The sequence below is a fragment of the Peromyscus leucopus genome, chromosome 4 (assembly GCF_004664715.2).
Source record: "Peromyscus leucopus breed LL Stock chromosome 4, UCI_PerLeu_2.1, whole genome shotgun sequence".
Lineage (NCBI taxonomy): Eukaryota > Metazoa > Chordata > Mammalia > Rodentia > Cricetidae > Peromyscus > Peromyscus leucopus.
In genome coordinates this window covers 151,016,657-151,038,209 of record NC_051066.1, presented here as the reverse complement: position 1 = coordinate 151,038,209, position 21,553 = coordinate 151,016,657, and the positions used below count along the sequence as shown (strand labels likewise).

Genomic DNA, 21,553 nt, shown 5'->3' with positions numbered 1-21,553 from the left:
GAAAACTGGACCAATCAAGGGTGGACCCTTACTAACCCCCTCCTCTCTGAAGAATTTTGTGGTTTTTGCCTTCAAAAGCTAATCTCCCCAAGAAAGAGGAACTCTCCTCCCTGCCTCGCTGCGCCGGGCACTGCAGACGGGGGTTCCTTGCTAGCTCGTATTGCACCAACAAGTAAACCTTGTTATTGCATTCTGGATATATCTGGTCTCCTGGTGGTCTCTTTGGGGGTCCTTATCTGGGCATAATAGTAGGATTTCCTCTAAGGGGGTGCGTGTGTATCTCACATACTCACCACTTCCAGTAAATCTTTCCAGTCCTCTAAGGATTGTGCCCTTCCTCTATGGCTTGTGCATCCTGGAAAAACAAAATAAAATAGTCAGAGGCTTGGACTGCAAGGAGGTGCAGCAGGAAGACACTGGCCTGTGAAGGGCCAGCCAGGGTTGCTAGTGCCAAGGGTTCTGGCAGGTGCTGGGTGCTGCCAGTGACTGATGTCCAGTGTCAACCGAGGGTTGACTGCACGGAAAGTACTGTCTAGGGCCAGGTGTGGCAGTGCACCCAGAATCCCAGCACTGTGCCCTCACCCCCCACCCCAGGTGTGGCAGTGCACACTCAGAATCCCAGCACTGTGTGTGCCAGGTGTGACAGTGCACACTCAGAATCCCAGCACTGTGTACACCAGGTGTGGCAGTGCACACTCAGAATCCCAGCACTGTGTACACCAGGTGTGGCAGTGCACACTCAGAATCCCAGCACTGTGTACACCAGGTGTGCAGTGCACACCAGAGTCCCGCACTGTGTACACCAGGTGTGGCAGTGCACACTCAGAGTCCCAGCACTGTACACCAGGTGACAGTGCACACTCAGAATCCCAGCACTGTGTACACCAGGTGTGACAGTGCACACTCAGAATCCCAGCACTGTGTACACCAGGTGTGGCAGTGCACACTCAGAGTCCCAGCACTGTGTACACCAGGTGTGGCAGTGCACACTCAGAGTCCCAGCACTGTGTACACCAGGTGGCAGTGCACACCCAGAGTCCCACACTGTGTACACCAGGTGGCAGTGCACACTCAGAGTCCAGCACGTGTACACCAGGTGTGACAGTGCACACTCAGAATCCCAGCACTGTGTACGCCAGGTGTGGCAGTGCACACTCAGAATCCCAGCACTGTGTACACCAGGTGGCAGGCACACTCAGAGTCCCAGCACTGTGTACACCAGTTGACAGGCACACTCAGAATCCCAGCACTGTGTACACCAGGTGAGGCAGTGCACACTCAGAATCCCAGCACTGTGTACGCCAGGTGTGGCAGTGCACACTCAGAGTCCCAGCACTGTGTACACCAGGTGTGGCAGTGCACACTCAGAATCCCAGCACTGTGTACACCAGGTGGCAGTGCACACTCAGAGTCCAGCACTGTGTACACCAGGTGTGACGTGCACACTCAGAATCCCAGCACTGTGTACACCAGGTTGACAGTGCACACTCAGATCCAGCACTGTGTACACCAGGTGGGCAGTGCACACCAGAATCCCAGCACTGTGTACACCAGGTGTGGCAGTGCACACTCAGAATCCCAGCACTGTGTGCAGGTGGCAGTGCACTCAGATCCAGCACTGTGTGTGCCAGGTGTGGCAGTGCACACTCAGAATCCCAGCACTGTGTACGCCAGGTGTGGCAGTGCACACTCAGAATCCCAGCACTGTGTACGCCAGGTGTGGCAGTGCACACCCAGATCCCAGCCCCCCCCCCCCACTGTGTGCCAGGTGCAGTGCACACTCAGAATCCCAGCACTGTGTGTGCCAGGTGTGGCAGTGCACACCCAGAGTCCCAGCACTTGAGAGGTGGAGGCAGGAGGACCAGAAGTTCAAGGCCATCCTGGACTTCAGTGTGAGGTTGCAGCCAGCCTAGGATAGGATGGTACTCACCTGTCAATCTCAGAATTCTCTGGGAGGCTGAGGCAGGAGGAGCTTTAGGATTTAGGCAGCCTGGATTGCTCAGAGATACCCGTCTCAAAAACCAAATCAACAAACAAAAAAGGTGCTTCTGGAAAGTCGCACTTCAGTGTGAGGCTGTGCTTCAGCACACGTGAAGCTCTGGGTTTGAGTTCCAGCTTTGGAAAAAGAGGTACGGCTCCTGAAGAACGCTTACTCTCTACTTGACTTCGCATGCTAGAGCTCTGGTCTTGGAGGCATTCTTGGGAATACAGTTAATCCCACTTTATGGACAGGGAAATGGAGGCCCAGAGTGGCTACACAGCTTGTCCAAAATCATACAGTTGAAAAGTGGCCGAGTGGAGACCTGAATTCAGGCCTTTGGGCCCCAGAGCATACTGTACTTGTATTGTGCCTGCCTGATTTTCTACCCCCCCTTTTTCTTTTTAAAGATTCATTTTTTTGCCGGGCGGTGGTGGCGCAGGCCTTTAATCCCAACACTCAGAGGCAGAGCCAGGCATATCTCTGTGAGTTCGAGGCCAGCCTGGTCTACAGAGCAAGATTCAGGACAGGCACAAAACTACACAGAGAAACCCTGTCTCGAAAAACAAACAAACAAAAAAAGGTTTATTTTTTATTCATATCTGTGTATTTATGCACCTGTGTGTGCAGTTGCCTCCATAGACCAAAAGGGATGTTGTATCACCTGGAGCTGGAGTTACTGTCCCTTTTCAGGCACCCCATGTGGGTGCAGGGATCTGAACTCTGGGCCTCAGCAACAAATGTTCCTGACTGCTGAATCATCTCTCCAGCCCCCTACTTCCCCTTTCTCTCTGCCAAGGGACGATACTGATATGTGACAAGGACACTGAGTGTGGCTTTCTTTGTATGCTTCAAAGGGCAGAGATGCTTGCATTCTGCAAACAGCTCTTTGAGGCCTGGTGCTTTAAGGGCTGTACAGTACAAAGCAGAAGCTGTGGCCTCCAGGGACTGTTTTCAGAGCAATTAAGCAGCACCCAGCTGAGTTCAAGACCCAGCCCTGTGAGCTGTATCTCCTTGGAGGTGGTTTTGGAAGGGTGGGTCCCCAGTAATGATAGCTCTTAGCCAGTTACCTTTGGACTCGTGGGTGGCATGAGGGCTTTGAAGCACTGGCAGTGAGGTTTATATTTGTGAGAAAAGGGGAAGCAAGTGTTGTGAAGGAGCCAGAGAACACATGTGCCTGCTTTGGGCAAGAGCCTCTGCCAGGTCAATGAGTGCTCAGTGCAGGCTGAGGTGGCCTCCTCAGCCTCCAGCAACCCAGGTTGGAGGAGGACAGTAAGCCTCACAGGGTAACACACCTGTTGCACACTCATTCCCTAGCAGGCTCAGGTGAAGGCCTTTCCTCCTGGCATCGCATCCAGTGACCAAGACAACGTCCTCAGGGCTGGGAAAGGGCTCATTTGGTGAAGTACTTGCCCGAATACATGACCCAGCATGGCATAAACCAGGCAAGGTGGGCACTCCTCTAATTCCAGTTGTTGGGAGAGAAAGGCAGGAGAGCCAGGAGTTCAAGGTCATCCTTGTCTGCATAGCAAGCTCTAGGCCAGCCTGGGAGACATGACATCCTGTCTCCAAAAATGAAGACAAACCAAACCAACAAGATAACCTTGAGGAAGGGACTATGGATACAGGTTAGGAATGCCAGGTTTGGAGAGATGACTCCACACATGGTCTGACATGAAGCGTATACTCACTATTACAAGACAACCTACATACATGCAGTTAGGAAAAGGCTCGACAATGTGGGCAGGGAGCTCAGCATTGACTGCTCTTCCAGAGGACCTGAGTTGGGTTCCCAGCACCCACATCAGGCAGCACACAACCAACTGTAACTCCAGCCCCAAGGAACCTGACCCCTCTTCTGTCCTCTGTGGGCACCGGGTACAAATGTGGCACACACAACACATGCAGGCAAAACACCTATACATATAAAAAATTAGGGGCTAGAGAGATGACTCAGAAGAGAACTTATTAGTCTTGCAAAGGATCCAGGTTCAATTCCCAGAACCCACATGTTGGCTTAAAACTGTTTATAACTGCAAAATTCCAAGGGATCCAATGCTCTCTTCTGACTTCCAGGGGCACCAAGCATGTGCATGGTATACATACATGCAGGAAAAAGACACAGAAAACAAAACAAATAAATGTAATTAAAATTAAAAAAAAAAACCCAAATCTTTATAAAGGGCTTATCATCCAGAGGGAAGGTCCTTGAAAGATGTGTCAGGGATATTTCACTCAGTCAAAAGGACAGTCAGGTTTCAGGACCCACACCTCTAATGGAAGCAGGCATGGGCAGCAGAGCTGCCTTGCGTTCAGGGACGGCATGCTGATACACAGTGCGTCCTCAGCCTTGGTGACAGTGTGAAGCTCTGAAGGGAAAAGAAGGACGTGAGCAGCGGTCGGCAGTGCAGTGGCTCTCTCAGTTCTGCAGGGATGGGAATAAAAACAGACGAGGGTTGGCAAGGTGGGTTAGGTGCTTGGTGACCTCAGTTGGACCCCAGGGCCATGGTGGCAGGTGAGAAGTGACTCCATCACGCTGTCCTCTGACCTCCTCCATACACATGTGCTGTGGTATGCAGTGACACCCCACCACCACCCACAAACACAATAACTAAATATAAAAACAAACAAAAATCAATCGTTAAGCTGGAAGGTGGCTGCACACACCTGTAATCCCCCCACCTAGGAAGTGGAGGCAGAGTTCTAGGCCAGCCTAGGCTACATAGCAGGTTTCAGGTGAGCAAGGGCTGTTACCAACCAAGCCCCGATAATGACAGCTGCCGCTGAGCGCGTAGTCAAGTGCTTGTGTGGACCGCCTAGTCAGCTGCATCCAGGGGGTGCTGTTAGCATGTGGAAGCTGACAGTTGCGGAGCCTGAGGCAGAGAGGCTTCAGGCTCTCCTGTGCTCATCAGACACTGTGAGCTAGCACTTTAGAAGATGCCATTCCTGCTATGTCCGGCAGAGTGTGTGCCAGGCTCTGGTACCTTAGTACCTCTTTTCATCTCCTGGTTCTTTCTTGCCTGACTGCTTTCTTCCCTCCAGCTGAGAGGAAGGGCCAGACCTGTGCATAAGCTCAAACCCACCCCAAACTATGGAACTTAGTACTTGAGTACTGGAGGTTGAACCTGAGGCCTCAGGCTGTGAGGCAAGCACTTTACAACCCAAACCATGCTAGTTGCTATTCCAAAGGACTCAGGTTTGATTCCCAGCACTCACGTGGATGTTCACAACCGTCTGTATCTCTAGTTCTAGAGGATCTGAACGCCTTGACCTCTCTGGCCTCCATGGGCACCAGGCATGCATGTGGTGCACAGATAAACATGCAGGCAAAATACCCATGCACATAAAATCATTTAAAACAAATTGTGGGTTTATTTATTTATTTATTTATTTTAAATTTATTTAACTTTATTTTATGTGCATTGATGTGAAGGTATCAGATCCCCTGGAACTGGAGTTATAGACAGTTGTAAGCTGCCATGTGGGTGCTGGGAATTGAACCCGGGTCCTTGAGAAGAACAGTCAGTGCTCTTAACCACTGAGCCATCTCTCCAGCCCCCCCCACCTTTTTTTTTTTTGAGACAGGGTTTCTCTGTATAGCCCTGGCTGTCCTGGAACTCACAGAGATCTGCCTGCCTCTGCCTCCTGAGTGCTGGGATTAAAGGTGTGCACCACCACATGCTGCCAAGACTTATTTCTTATGTGCAGCTCGGCGTCCGATCCCCTGGAGCTTTGTGATGGGTGCTGAGAACTGAGCCTTGGTTCTCTGGAAAGACAGCAAGGGTTCTTAACTGTCCAGTGCCTCCTCTGCCCCTCAACCAGACCACTTTTCACTGCTTAGGTCTCAGGTTGGTATTGAACTCACAGGCATTCTCCTGCCTCGGCCTCAGTGCTGAGACTGGAATGACTGGGGGGAAACAGGCATCTGGTCTATATTCCTGTCTCTGGTTGGCTGTGGATATTTACACAAACCTAAACTCTGTGATCTGGCCGGTGCTTGTTTTGTTTGTTTGTGTCACACAGTGTGTGTTTCCTTGCACACTTTTTGAGGTACGTTGTGAGGCATCGTGTAGAGCTCCATTATCCTCTGCAGGTACAGGTTGGTTAGGCAGAGACTCCACTCACCTGCTGCTGCTGTTTACAATCGACCCCTCTGTCTGCCACTGTAACCACACAGCTTCCTGCACTCGTGTTCCTCTCCCAGAGGCTGAGGAGGCCCACTGCTGGGTCACAGGGTAGCTCCTCTTTTGGTTTTTGTTCTGTGTGCTTCTGTATTGTTGGAATCCTGCTACTCTTGTGATTTACAGAAAAAAAAATCATAAAAAATAGAAAGAGGTAGGTAGAGTGTTGGCTCCTAAAAAGTGAGGGTGCCTGATGGTTGGCACGTGATCATTATGTAACCTGCTAATCATTATGTAACGAAGTCTGGATACCAAGCACAGAAGCCACAAGTCTTCATTTGTGTGAAGGATGAGAGATGTGCCTGTCTTGAGACCTTGGGTCTTTTCTGACAGGAAATGTCACATGTTTCCATCATCAGGGCTTCCCTCTTGGCTGTCACAGAACCACAGAGGTGGAAGGGACTTTCTCGAAGCCTCATGTGAAAATGCAAGCTTGTCACACTTGCTGAGAGGGCTTTTATTTTCTCTCCTTGTTTGGGGAATTAAGCCAGGGTCTCATGTAGCTCAGGCTGGCCTCAACTCACTATTAGGAAGGACGGCCTTGAACTCCTGATTCTCCTGTCTCGACCTCCTGAGTTCTGAGATTACAGACGTGCACCACCACTCCTGGCTTGGAAAGGTTTATTTTGATTTTTTAATCATGTGTATGTGTCTGCCTTGTGAGTGCAGGTGCCCTCAGAGGTAAAGCCAGAACACAGTGTTGGATCCCTTGGAGTTGGAGAAGGCTATAAGGAGCCCAATGTGGGAGCTACAAACCAAACTTGGATCATCGGGAAATGCAGCACACTATCTTAACCTGAACTCATTGTGGAATTAGATCAAGCTTTCAGGCAAACCCTACTGGCTTTACTTTGCTGGTGTCACCCTGGTTCTAAGAGTGACTCCTACAATCAAAGGACACCAGTTGGATGGCTCCTGATCAGACATGCACAGAGCTCCTGGGGACTACAGATGGAAAGGAATGTGGGTCGTGGTGCAAACATCAGGCTCAATACATATGTGGCCTGCAGTGCCGAGAGCTGAGATACAATTACAAAAGAGTGTTGTGAGGAGCCAGAAGAGAAAGGCTCTGGGTCTTTTAGCTGGAGAAATCAGGAGGTTCCAGAAAGAAAGCAAGACTGAGTTGGGGCTGGACACTAGCCAGCAACACAGGGAAAGTAAGAGGTGCTGGGAAGGACATGCACAGCCAGGCAGCAGGGTGTGGAGAGCCAGGGGGGTGAAAAGGCAGGGTACAGCGGTGCACGCCTTTAATCCCAGCACTCAGGAGGCAGAGGCAGGTGGAGCTCTGTGAGTTCAAGACCAGCCTGGGCTACATACTGAGTTCCAGGACAGTCAGGCTACACATTGGGACTGCCTCAAAAAAAAACAAAAATTGCAGCCAATTGAAAATATGATCCATGCCTTATGTATGTGTCTGGTACTTGGCAAACTCTAAGGATTCTGCAGCAAACCAAACTCCATCTCTCAAGTTAAAAAAACAAATTCATGTATAATCATTTTTTTTTTTTTTGCCTGAATGTATAACTGTGCACCACATGCAGTGCCCTCTCGGAGGCCAGAAGAGGGTGTCTAATTCCCTGAGACTGACATGTGGTTCTGGGGAACTGAACCCAGGTCCTTGAGCAGCCATCCCTTAAAGGTTGAACTATCTCTCCAGCACAGCCCACTTAAGTTCATCTCTCGGGGAGCTCCCAGTCACCTGGCAAATAGGAGTTTAGAGAGACCTCTGAGAAGTCAAGTGGCAAGCTGTCAGGACATAAGTCAAGACTGTGCAGGTCCCAAAGGACATGGGAGGATTGCTCTTGCCCCCATGGTTTCCATGGTTACATAACTGAGGGAAGAAGCCAGCTTCATTCAGGAGACAGAGGCAGGCTGAGCTCCACAATTTGAGAGTAGCCTGGGCTACAAGTGAGGTCCAGGCCAGAATACATAGTGAGCTCAGACTAGCCTGGGCTACCTGTCTCAAACAACTCCTTTAGGTCCTTAGTCTGTGCTCGATATGTTCTGAGCAATTTCTATGTAGTTCATTCTGACTACATCTCACTAGGCAGTCTGCTATTGCTATTATTGTTATTATTGCTTTTAAGCTTTTAAAAGGTATTATGATGAGGCTCAGAGAGGTTAAGAGCTTATTCAAGGCCGCACTGCTAGTAATCAGTTAAGTCAACACTGGGAGTCTCCTCACTCTCCTTTTTCATTGTTGGGAACTGAACCCAGGGAGTACACACAGGCTAGGCAAGGGTTCTAGGACTGAACTACAGCCCCAGCCTTTTATTATTTTCTTTTTTTTTTTTTAGACATGAGCTCGCTAAGTTATTCATGTTAGCCTTAAACTCACAATCCTCCTGACTCAGCCTTTGGAATAGTTGGGATTACAGAACCGCGCCGGTAGGTCCAATCTATGGGTTAATGGGAATAATGGATTCCCATTATTGTTATTATCACTTGAGACAGAGTTTCGCTATGTAGTGATTTATTTTTATTTTATGTATGTGTTGCCTGCATCTATGCATGTGCACCACGTGCGTGACTGGTACCCGTGGAGGTCAAAGAGGGCATCAGATCCCCTGGAACTGGTGTTATGGATGGTTGTGAGCCTCCATGTGGGTTCTGGGGATCAAACCCGGGTCCTCTGAAAGCAATAAGTGCTTCTAAACGCTGAACTCTCTCCTGAGTCCCCCACTCCCCAATCCCCGGATCCGCATCCCTGACCCCGGTCGCCCGTGGTAACACCCACGGTCCTCTCTCCGCCTAGGCTTTGGCTCGCTACCCTCCGCGGTTTCGTCTTTGAAATAGGATCGCGGGGTTCGACGTCAGTCGGGGCTCTCAAGCACCGTCCTGACCAGGGGAAAGCCGGTCAGGTGGAAAAACCAATCTCCCCACCGCTCTGGAACCCGTTTCCATGACAACTCGGCTAACCAGCGTCTGCGGGCGGAGCGCTGCGCGTCACTTCCAGTTCATTTGCTTCCGGGTTCCGCTTGTCCCTCCTCGACTGTCCTTAAGGGGTGAGGTCGGGTTCCGCGGAGAAGCGCTAACCCCCGCATTTCCCCCTCCTTTCGTCTCCCGCCTCCTCCTCTTTGCTCTCGGTTCTTCGTGTTCACCTGCTGACCACCGGCTTCCGCCGCCCCTTCTCAGGCTCACCGCGCAGCCGCGACCCAGCCTCTCGCAGGGCCCGCCTCCGTTGACGTCACTTCCGGCCCGAGTGCTTCCGGGCCGCCGCTAGCTCCCGTACTAGTCTCGGTCCCCGGAGCCGGCGGGAGCGGCGGGGCCGTGCGGGGCTGTGCTCCGGCGGCGCTCGCTTCCCTCGCGGGCAGCGGCGGGTGAGTGCGGGGCAGGCGGGAGGGCGGGTCCCTGCGGGCGCAGTCGCTGGCCAGGCCCTCGGCTCCGTCCCCGCAGCCGCTATCTGCGGCCGGCCGCAGCACTGCTCCCGGGTGAGGCTGCACACGCGCCCCCCCTCGGGGGCAGGCACCGCGCGGTGGCCCGCAGTCGGGAGGGGAGGCGGACCTGGCTTCGGACTCACCGAGTGACCTTGCCCGAGTCGCTCCGGGTCTGTGAGGAGGAACACGGCGGCCTTCCGGGGCTGCGGTGGGCGTGGAAGGAGAGGACGCAGGGTTTGCACGGTGCCGGGCTACAGCAGGTGTCCACTGACAGGTCCTAGCACTTCATTGGTAGACGGAGGGGCGTTAGCGAGCGCTTGTCCAGCGTGTGCGATGCCCTGGGTTCTGCCCCCTGTTCCCAGCACCACCGACCCTACGCGCCTGCCTTTGAGACTGGGGCGTTTTCCCCACCTGTGGCGAGCAGAGGCTGGCGGCTCACCCAGCGGGGAGTAGCCACCGCAGGTTTACGTCCCCTGCAGGGAAGGGACATAGCTCCCTTCAGAACTCCCAAGAGAAGCCGCTGTGGGGAGGGCAACCATGTTCCAGAATAGCCCAAGTTGTTTTCAGAGCTTTGGAAGGCCCCAGTGACAATGTTTCTGGAGGCTGGTAGAGGTGCGGAGTTCCTGTGGTTTTCTACAGTCAGCAGGAGATGCCGCCGAAGGGTCTGGGGACCTCTCGCTTACAGTGAGGTACATAGAGGTTGGGTAAAGAGAAGAGAGGTGTAGTCGCATCTCTGATCCTTTTTGGCGGCTGAAGCTGAACCGGGGTGTGTAAACATGTAGATTGGACCCAACTGGGACCCAAATACCGTCTGCTAGTATAGGGAGGGAGTGCCTTTCAGGGCCACCACGGGGCACATTCTGCTTGAATGGGCCAGCAGAGGTAAAGCGTTGGAACCGATGCTCCACTTCCCAGGTTATTTGGTTTCCATTCAGCTGAACTTTAAACGCGTTGGGCTTTCCCCATTGGATGTTTAAAGAATAATTGTTGGTAAAGTCCCCTCTGCCTGTGCACTAGCTTCGCCTTCTCTGACTTGCTTTAACAAAGGGGTCCAGATTGTGGGTGCAGGAGATGCCACCCAGAGCCGACGGCACTAGGCATCCATCCTTCTGCTTCTGTGTTCCGGAGATTCACAGAGCTGTATTTTCCCCCTGCCAGCCTGGTATGGCTTGGCATTCCAGTCTTTGGGTTGCCTGGAGAAATTAACAGCTTCTGTCGCTGGGCTGTCTTGCTCTCTCCTGTAACCAGGCTGTGTTTGCAGAGAACGTGTTTTTTGTTGTTGTTGTTGTTGTTGTGTTTTCCAGAGTGTTAGGAATAAATTGCTGGCTCTGTGCTCAGAAAAGACACCAGTTAGGGCCAGACACAAGGCAGCCTGTATTCTTAGGAAATGTATTCAGCAGGGATGATGTAACTGCCTCACTGCTGGCTGGTCTCTGGCCAGCCTCTCTCCTGGGCCCTTAAGCTTACATCATAAAGAGGCTGGTGGCTCTCCCAGCCCATTTGGTGTGGGAAGATGGCAGTTTTGCTACTATGAGACTCAGATTCCTGGCCGCAGGGCATTTGACTGATTGAACCTTTCAAGGAGCCCACACCAGAAGATTTGGTAAGATTTCAGATCCACTTCTTGGCTCAGTGACTTAGGACAAGTGAGTTGGCGCTCTGTGCTCAGTTTCCTCTTTAATATTGGGGTTGTCCTGTGCATCTTATTGATTTTTCTTTCTTTCTTTTTTTTTTTTTTTTTTTTTTTTTTGGTTTTTTGAGACAAGGTTTCTCTGTGTAGCTTTGCGCCTTTCCTGGAACTCACTCTGTAGCCCAGGCTGGCCTCGAACTCACAGAGATCCACCTGCCTCTGCCTCCCGAGTGCTGGGATTAAAGGCGTGTGCCACCCCCCCTCCCAGCTCATCTTACTGATTTTTGAACAGCTGGCACAGGGACCTGCATATCCTGACCCCTTTGGGATTGATACCAATTATAGCCAGAGTGGACGAGAGCCAGTCCTCAGGACCTGTTGGCCCTTTTGGCTCTGCTGGAGATGTTGAGTGCACCTTGGCTTCCTCAGCTGCTGCTGTCAGGATGAAATGGGAGATGTGATGGAAGTGGGGAGTTGTCTTACCACTCAGAACATAGTAGGTCCCTGTTCACTGTTTTTCTCACTCTCTTACTCTGCTGAGTGTGGTGTATTTGGGTCTTCACAATTGTGCGTGTATCTTTAGAGGAAGACAGAGGTTGCATGATGTTCTCTTATCTCTGCACTTTAAGACTTTTTTTTCATTCTTTATTTTTATTTATGTGGTTGGTTTCTTTTTTTTTTTCTTCATGCATGTCTATGGATCATGTGTGTGCCTTGGAGGCCCGAAGAGGGTGTCAGACCCCTGGGATAGGAGTGACAGACTGTACTAAGCCCCCATATGGGTTCTGGGAATTAAATCCAGTTCCTCTGTAAAAGCAGCCAGGGCTCTTAACCACTGAGCCATCTCTCTAGCCTCCCTCCCTCACTAAAAAAAAATAATTTTTTTAATGTGTGTGAGCATTTTGCTTGAATGTATGTCAGTCCACATTCTGGGCATTCCAGGTGCCCACAGAGGTCAGGAGAGGGCGTCAGATCCCCTGGACTGGAGTTATGGACAGTTGTGAGCCACCCGTGCAGTGCTGGGAATCAAACACAGGTCCTGCAAGAGCAGGTGTTTTAACCACTGAGCCGTCACTCCAGCCGCCACCACCTTTCTCTCTCTCTTTCTTTTCCAGTGCTGGGATTAAAGAAATGCGCCAACATGTCCAGGTTTTTCTTTCATTTTTTGAGTCAGGGTGTCCAGACTCACTGAGTCTGGAGCTCCCCTGTTCTTGCTAGGCTGGCTCTTCATCAGGCTCTCAGGATCCTCCTGTCTTTGCTCCCCAGTGCTGGCACCACAGTGTGCACAGTGCCCTGCTGAGTGCTGAAACTCAGTTCTTCATGCTTGCGTGGGGAGCACTGCGGAACCATCTCCATCTCCCTCTCCCCTTTCTGTTTTCTTTTTCTTTTCTGAGACAGGGTTTCTCTGTGTAGCTTTGCGCCTTTTCTGGAACTCACTCTGTAGCCCAGGTTGGCCTCGAACTCACAGAGATCCACCTGGCTCTGCCTCCCGAGTGCTGGATTAAAGGCGTGCGCCACCACTGCCAGGCCCCTCTTTCCTTTTTTTGAAACAGGGTCTTACTCTGTACCCCAGGCTGGCTTTGAACTCTTAGAGATCTTCCTGGTCTAACCTCCTGAGTGCTGGGGTTGCAGGCATTCATTTTCTTTTTTCTTTCCCCTCCCCTACTAAGCCTGTTTGACTTTTTCTTGAGAGTAGTCCAGACTGGGCTTAAGTGCATGGCAATCCTCCTGCCTCATCTCTAGGGATGGATCTCTGGTTGTGTGCTGCTACTCCTCTCAGCGTCAGGATTCTTCCCAGATGTGTTTCTCACCCTCATTTCAGGACTCTGAGCACCAGGGAAGCTGTGGGTCTCCTTTCATCGTTTGTTGTGGAGTGAGGAGCCACTGCCAAACAACACCTGAGCTGAGTGAGGCAGGAGGATAGCCCACTTGAAAATATCACCTGGCCGGGTGGCAGTGGCGCAAGCCTTTAATCCAGCACTCGGGAGGCAGAGCCAGGTGGATCTCTGTCAGCTTGAGGCCAGCCTGGACTACTAAGTGAGCTCCAGGAAAGGTGCAAAGCTACACAGAGAAACCCTGTCTTGAAAAAACCAAAAAAAAAAAAAAAAAAGAAGAAAATATCACTTGCTTGGAGCTCAAGGCTGACTTCCATGGAGAGAAAAAAATAGCAGTATATAGAAAGATGCATGATAGCCACCCCACTGCTGCCCTCAAAAAGACTGTTTCTATGTAGCCCTGGCTGTTCTGGAACTAACTGTCAGGCTGGCCTTGAACTCACAGAGACCCACCAGCCTCTGCTTCCTGAGTGCTGGGATTAAAAGTGTATGTGGCCTTGCCTGTCTCATTGAATGTGTATTGGTGTTTGCCTGTATGTAGGTCTGTGCACCATGTGCATGCAGTTCCTGCAGAGGCCAGAAGAGGGCGTCAGATTGATTCCCTGGGACTGGAGTGACAGGCAGTTCTGTGTGTTGCCATGTGGGTGCTGGGAATCAAACTTGGGTCCTCAGCAAGAGCTGCTAGAGCACCTAACCATGTCTCCAGCCCCCAGCTCTTCTTATTTTACCTCAGCATCTGGAAAGCGGAGGCAGGAGGATCAGAAGTTCAAGGTCTTCCTCAGCTGTATAGCAAATTTGCTCCATGAGACCATGTCTAGTGCTTCCGATGGGATCCAGGGTCTCAGGCATGCTAGGCAGGTGCTCCACCACTGAGTCCCCCCATCCACGTGATATTCATGTTGCTTTTCAAACTTAACAAAAACCAGTTCCTGCTTCAGTAGCAGGAGGGAGCTTCTCATAGGTAAACCCCATGCTTATTATCAGGAACAGCTGCGGAGATCCTCTTTGGCTGGCAATGAGTTTGTACTGAGAGGATGTGCGTGCTTGCGTGGCTGCTGAGCTGTTCTGGGTAGAACTGGTTTTACACTCTCTTCTTCACTGGTGGCCTCTACAGTTCCTACCTCCACCCATGACCAGGCCAGGCAGAATGTAGGTCCTTTGTAATACACTTGTGGGACACGGACTTCAGGGTTGTCTGGGGCACAGGCTCACCCTGAGCTTCAGGTTGCATAACATGCCGTATTTGCAGCTCATCCTCCAGCTGCTCTTGTGACCTGCTGAGAACCTGAAGGGTCATTGTGTGTGTGCATGGATTCCTTACATCATGCATTGCTCCATGTCTTAGTTGCCTACTTCAAACTGCATCAGTGCTAAGTACTGTGGTGAGCTCTGACTTCATGGGAATTACAGGTTATGGCGGAGAAACTGAGAGGAAGCTAGAAAAAGAATAAAGCCAGTAATTTCATATTGTGGCCTTCCCAGGGTAACATGGCAGTGAGGGACTGGGAAGGTGGGATTTTCTCAGTGTGACTCGACGGTGACAGCTGTGTTGGAGCTGAGGCCTGCATGCTGCGGTGAGCCAGTCACCAAAGAGTCAGAGAAGGCCCAACAAAACCCAGTGCATGTGCCAAGTCCTGATGTCCAGTCAGCCTGACAGCCGGGGAGCAAGGGCTGGTCTGGCTGTTGCTCAGAGGGAGGTTAGACTGCTGTGCGGACGAGTGTGAGCACCGAGGGCCTTTGGCCTTGGTCTGGAGGTAGCACTTACCTTTGGGGCCCTGTGTTGGCCCTTTGTGCGTTCTCAGTCCATTTGTTTCTAAAGTGCTGGGTGCCCTCAAGAGCAGGGGGGTGGGAAAGGGGGGGTCTTTCTGGGTCCTCAAGTATTTGTTGTTTGTTCTGACCTCACATTGTACAAGACTGTCATGTCTTACCTCCAGAATGTGCCCCTACATCCAGTGTGTACCCCCAATTTTGCTGTGTGTTCCACCTCTTATTCCATTGTTAATGCTACCAGGCATCCCCCCAAACCAGAGATCCTGAGCTGTGGCTTACTGAGGCCCGGGTGGACCTTGTGATTGTTGCCAGGGCACAGATCTGCTAGAGGACCCCACAGGCCAGCCCCAACCCCCCTTTTCCTCCCACAGGCTCAGTGATACGGATGAGCTCTTACCGCACCTGGGCAGCTGCAGAGGCGGCTGAGAGTAGGGTGGTCGCCACCCAGACTCTGGGGTTCTGGCCAGGAAAGTGTCAGGCGTGGCTTACACCCCCTCTACTGGAGCCTTTTTGAGAGCCCGGTCTTGAGAGTGGGCACCTTGCCAGGGCACAGAAGGTCCTGTCACCATCTCACACAAGTCCTTCCTTGGCCACGGTGTGTGGAGCTGTGTGCTGATCAGGGTTCATGAGAAGGAGGAGCCAAAGGGTTGAGGGATGGTCTCAAGTGCTCAGGCTTTGGAGCCCCGGCATACTGCAGCCTCACTGGCACCGGTGCACCCTGTTTCTGAGCCGTGTTTGCCTGCAGTGTGTGGCTGCGTGAGCGCTGCTGTATTTACCTGAGGTTGCCTGTGAGCGGCTGGGCTGGGGTGCACACAGGCCCCAGGTCAGCACTTTTTCTTCTCCCAAAAGGCTGTGGTGCCCTCTAAGGTGAAGGGGACAGTAGACTGCCTGGTCTCTGTAGTCCCTCTTCAGACCCTGTATTAAACTCTTCAGTGGCTTCATGTGGCCAGTCACAGAAACCCTGTGTGTGCTGCTGGGAGTGGGACCAGCGTCTCCCACACTGCAGTCCCAGCCCCCACCATCAGGACAGTCGTTGGTGTGTCCTGTGGGTAGTCCCCCGCCCCCATCTCTCTTTGCTGCCTGGCCTTTAGCAGCCTTCTTTCTGTTGGTGCCAAGCTCCTTCCTGCTCCAGGAAAGCAGGGTGTGGTGGGCTGGGCCTGGACTCTGGAGCCTGCCTGGGCTCTGACCTTCGCCTTGGGGGTTCTGTGACCCTGGGTAGTTTTCTCAATAGCTGCCTGTCTTCAGGAGCCGGTAGCTCCTGACCCCACCTGCTCAGGAGTAAGGGAGTTAAGTGCCTAGGACACGCTCGGCAGAGCCAGCTCAGCACCTCCCTCCTGCCACCTCCAAGTCACACCCTGGCCTGGCAGTGCTTCACTTGAACTCTGCCTCGGGGCTTTCCCAAACTCCTCCTTTGTGACACCAAGGCCAAGCTCACACCAGCTCCCTGACCCCGCCTCCAGGGCATTCGTCACTCCTGTGAGCTGCTGAGCTGCAGGCCCGGTAGGTCTTTACCACCTTGTGCCACCTATGTGTTCCACATCTGTGCCAGGTAGAAGAGCATATGGGGACCATCTGGACTAAAGAGCCAGCATAGCCCGGGCCAGCTCTGGGCTTTGCTGTCCTCAGCATTCTAAAGCTGGGGTAGGGACTAGTCAGATGGGTGATGGCTTCTTGTTCCTCCCTTTCCAGAGCATGTGCTGGTTCATGGGCACCATGCCAGTTCTTCATGTGATGTGCCAGTCTCCGGTCCCAGAGCCATGGGGGAGATGAGGTAGCCCTTTGGGTTTGATTGGGGAAGCCCAGTTCAATGGATACGAAGTACAAGGATGACTTATTTCGGAAGTACGTGCAGTTCCATGAGGGCAAAGTGGACACCACCCCCGGCAAGCAGCAGCCTGGCAGCGATGAGTACCTGCGGGTGGCAGCTGCCACCCTGCTCAGCCTGCACAAAGTGGAACCCATGCATCGATTTCGGCTGATCCAGTTTTATGAAGTGGTGGAGAGCTCCCTCCGCTCACTGAGCAGCTCCAGCCTGAGCGCTCTGCACTGCGCCTTCAGCATGCTGGAGACGGTGGCCATCAACCTCTTCCTGTTCCCCTGGAAGAAGGAATTCCGCAGCATCAAGGTGAGGTGGGGTGGCCAACTCTGCCTGCTGCTCCCTCCTGAGTGTACGGGCCCTGTTCTCATCCCATGGGCTCCAAGCATCTGGGAGCTGGTGTGGACCAAAGCCCCAGTTGGGGGTGGAGGGTTGAAAGAAGATTCTGCACTTTCCATAGCAGGGGAACAGGGACGAGTAGAGACTGCCCACGCCAGGCTGGAACTGTGGCATGTTGCATGTGTTGCGTGTTGTTTGTCTGTTGTAGTGGGAATTAAACCTATGGTGCATGCTGTCTCCCAAGCTATATCCCCAGCCTAGTGTATTCTTAAAACTTTGGCAAAGGCCTGAAAGGGGCATTCTTCGGGCTTAGTGTCACACCCCTATAATGTTATCCCCTGTGCTCCCTCATGGAACGGAGCCTTCATGCCTACACAGAAAGCTGATGGCCTTGTTGACCTCATAGGGGCCACGTGTCCCTTGCTTGGTGGGCATTTAGCATGCTCTTGCTTCTGGTCTACAGGCAGAAACTCCCCATCCCTCTCCCTGCTGGTCCCGCTATGCACTTGGTTTGAACAGGCTTCTCTGTAGCATGCTTCTTTTGGTTTTTTTGCCCACTTTCTCCCTAGACCTACACAGGCCCTTTTGTTTACTATGTCAAGTCCACATTGCTGGAGAAGGACATCCGAGCCATTCTGAGGTTCATGGGCTACGAGCCTGAGTTGGGAACTGCGTACAAACTCAAGGAACTTGTGGAGTCCCTCCAGGTGAAGATGGTCTCCTTTGAGCTCTTCCTGGCAAAGGTCGAGTGTGAGCAGATGCTGGGGATCCACTCGCAGGTGAAGGACAAGGGCTACTCGGAGCTGGACGTGGTGACTGAGCGGAAGAGCAGCCCAGAGGACGTGCATGGGTGCTCAGAGGCTCTGCGGCGACGGGCTGAGAGTCGGGAGCACCTGACCACTTCCATAACTCGTGTGGCACTCCAGAAGTCAGCCAGTGAGCGGGCAGCCAAGGACTACTACAAGCCCCGAGTGACCAAACCGTCCAGGTCGGTGGATGCCTACGACAGCTACTGGGAGAGCAGGAAGGTCCCCTCAAAGGCCTCCCTGAGTCTGCGAAAGGAGCCTTTGGCCATGGATGTAGGGGATGACCTGAAGGACGAGATCATCCGCCCATCCCCCTCCTTGCTGACCATGTCCAGCTCCCCCCATGGTAGCCCCGATGACCTTCCATCCATCTCCCCCATCAATGGCCTTGGCCTTCTGCGCAGTACATACTTTTCCACTCAGGATGACGTGGACTTGTATACAGACTCGGAACCCAGGGCCTCCTACCGGAGGCAGGATGCTCTGCGGCCAGATGTATGGCTGGTCAAAAACGATGCCCACTCCATCTACCACAAGCGTTCACCCCCCACCAAAGAGTCTGCCCTCTCCAAGTGCCAAAACTGCGGCCTGTCCTGCAGCTCTTCCCTCTGCCAGCGCTGTGATAGTCTACTCGGCTGTCCTTCAGGCTCCAAGCCCAGCGCCTTCCTTAGCAAGGCCTCCGCTCATGACAGCCTGGTCCACGGGACACCTATGCGGGAGAAGTATATGGGCCAGACTCAGGGCCTAGACCGGCTGCCACCTGTCCACTCAAAGCCCAAGCCGTCTGCCACAGGCACCTCCCGCTGTGGCTTTTGTAACCGTGTGGGTGCCACCAACACGTGCACCCAGTGTTCAAAAGTCTCCTGCGACGCCTGCCTTGGCGCTTACCACTACGACCCCTGCTGCAGAAAGAGCGAGCTGCACAAGTTCATGCCCAACAACCAGCTGAACTACAAATCCACTCAGTTCTCCCATCTCGTGTACAGATAGGCCCCACCCCATCTTCCGCTATAAGGGCTACACCACTGACCTGGCTTGGTCCCATCAAGAGGTAGCAGAGCAGCATCAGAAGTGGAGACCTGAGCTTGACCGTGGAAGCAGCCAGGGCCACTGCTCCTTCACACTGGAGTTCACTGAGCACTTCACCCCCCACCAGCGGCTGCTGTCTGCTCTGAGGGACAGGGTGGCACTTCATCCAGTCATTTCACTGACCTCTCCACTCCCTGCTCAGCTGGTTTGGGTTTGGGTTTGGGTTTGGGTTCTGGTTCCTTTGAAAGAAGGTCTCTGTCTCTGGGACTTTTGCCACACCTACCCCTCCTTCTGCAAAGCCAGCTTGGACTGGGAAGGATCCTTCGGGTCACCTTCAAATGCCCACCAGGAGTGGTGGGCGAGCTGGAGGCCTGCTGGCTTGTGAAATGAGCCCTCCTGCCATTTCGGGCCTCTCTGGTGGCTCGCCCCTTTTCCTGCTCCTAATACAAGGATCCCTAGGCAGATGTCCCCGCCCCCTCCCTCCCCCAACTGTATCACAGGGGAGCCAAGTCCAGTATTAGCTGAACGCCATCTTGCCAGCTCCACTCAATCAGCCCACAGTGTTGGCGAGCTCTGCTCAGCAGTTGGAAAGTGGACTCCACAACAGGACTGATGTCCCTTCCTGTTTGCACCCTACTGTACTGTATATACAGAGTTTGAGGTTTATTTTTAAGTGAGTATTCAACTTGCTGTGTGTTTCAACATGGTGAAAGAAATTAATGATATGGTAATTATAAAGGTGCCCTGAGTCCTTTAGTCTTCCAGGGGGGTGCTCATGCCCTCTCCCGGGGTGGTCTCCACTTGCTAGGGTGGAGCTGAGAGCCTCGGGGTAGGGGACTGACAAAGCTCATGTTCCTCCTCATTTGAGTAGAGAGCTGCTGCCCTTCCCTACAGTAAAATTCGACACCTACCTCCAGTGTGCACGCGGGGTTAGCATGGTGCCGAGGTCTGCAGTGACCCCAGTGACAAGGTGGAGACCTCAGCCCTCACATCTACAGCTCTGGTCTTGGTGCCTGCTGAGCATGAATCTTGTACCCCAGACCTTGAGTTCATTTCAGAAGGAAATTCAGGTGGGGTTCCCTCCATGCCCATCTAAGCCTTCCTCACTGGTTCCCAGGGCTCTGTCTTTTTGCACTAGGGTGGGTAGAGGTGGTGTGTGCCCATCGGACAAATGCTTCTCCAGTACTCAGCTGAGTGTCCACGATTCCTTGTATAAATAATCCACCTCTGGATTTTCCTTTTTGGGGAGCAAAGCCAGGAGAAGGGCAGGAATTTGAAACTCACTTTCTTGTGAACTGGTAACACACTTCAGCCATAGACAGCTGTGATGTCTGCTGTGTGGGATCTACGTGCTAGTGGGGTTTTCCCAAAGGCATTCAGCTCTGGAGCAGGCTGACTCTGGCCACACCCTGAGCCACTGTGAATTTGCTGGTGTTCTTCCGATTTACTGGAGTGATTTTAAGGTTTTCCAATCTTATACGGCTCTTTTTTATCTCTAGCTATAGATGACATGTAGATAAGTGTATATACAGCTAAATTTGAGCAATCTTATTACTGAGACTAGCCTCCCTGGGCTGCGGTCCTTGATGTTCCTTCCACACTGGCCAGCACTGCCTGGCCCACTCCTGCGAGCTCTAGTTTTCCATTCCAGTTTGCTCCAGCATTGCAGGGACTCTTAGATGGAGGCCAGGTTACTGGAGTTAGTCCCGAGTGCTTTCCACCAGGAAATATTGGGTGTGCAGACTGCCACGCCCCCCCCCCCAAGGTGTGTCTCACTGTAGGAGATTGCTGTGATCCGGACAGTTGAGTATATGCTAATTTAAAAATGCATATATTTTGCATTTGATTTCTACAGAGTTGAAATGTTCAGAGAAGATTTTAAAAAACTAACTAAATAAAGTGTCTTCCATTGTTAAACAAGTGTTTATGGTGTTCCAGCCCCTTCTGTGGCTTCCCTCTTTTGCAGCACACTCTGGCCTGTAAGCCATTGTTAGCACAAGTGACAGGACCCAGGTACTGTCTGGGCATCTGGGGAAGATGGGAACCAGGCCCAGGGGGCAAGCTGCCCATTTCCCCAAAGTGGGCTGTGTCCTCTGGGAGAAATAACTGTTGGTGGCTGCAGACATTATTAAGAATCCTTCCCCTTTTATTCCTGCCTCCAGATTTCTCTAATTAAAGGCATGTTTTACCATACCCGGCCAATGATTCCTTTTTCTTTTTAACTTAAAAACAAACAAACAAACAAAAAACCAAACAAACTTTACAGGTGGTGAGATGTCACAATGGTTAAGAACACTGGCTGCTCTTCCAAGGACCCAGGTTCTATTCCCAGCACCCACATTGTGGCTCCAACCATTTCTAACTCCAGTACCAGGGGATCCAACACCCTTTCCTGGCCTCTGGTGCAGGCACCAGGTATGCACATAGTGTCCATACATACATACCGGCAAAACAACCATACACAAAATCTTAGAAATGATTTCATGGACATTTACTTTTGTTTCCATAAAGCTCAAGTTCCTCACATTTTGGGGGTGTGTGGGGTGCTGAAGTCGGGGCCAAGGGTATGCTGAACCAGTGTGTCCCAGCCCTGACGTATCTTTAAATTGCCATCACCTTTGCTACCGAGGCTGCCCTGCAGAGCATAGGAGCCCCACTTTTTTTGTTTTTCCATTTGTGTGTGTGCGAGAGGGATGTGTATGCACGTTTGCATGTGTGTGTGCATATGTGAAAGCCCTTGGCGGTGGTGGTGCACGCCTTTAATCCCAGCACTCAGGAGGCAGAGGCAGGCG

The 21,553-nt window shown here is 52.3% G+C and overlaps 1 protein-coding gene across 2 annotated transcripts; it reads left to right on the top strand.

The window, feature by feature from the left end:
- The first annotated feature begins 9,087 nt into the window (after positions 1-9,087).
- Positions 9,088-20,954, top strand: Spata2 (spermatogenesis associated 2). 2 transcript variants are annotated; one of them, XM_028868570.2, is made up of 3 exons: positions 9,088-9,479; positions 16,461-16,896; positions 17,496-20,954. In XM_028868570.2, exons 2-3 carry the CDS (start codon positions 16,579-16,581, stop codon positions 18,720-18,722), a joined length of 1,545 nt encoding a protein of 514 aa, XP_028724403.1. In that variant the 5' UTR covers positions 9,088-9,479; positions 16,461-16,578; the 3' UTR covers positions 18,723-20,954. The 2 variants fall into 2 exon arrangements, with proteins under 2 accessions (XP_028724403.1, XP_028724404.1); XM_028868571.2 differs by lacking the exon at positions 9,088-9,479 and adding an exon at positions 9,610-11,139.
- The last annotated feature ends 599 nt before the right edge of the window (positions 20,955-21,553 follow it).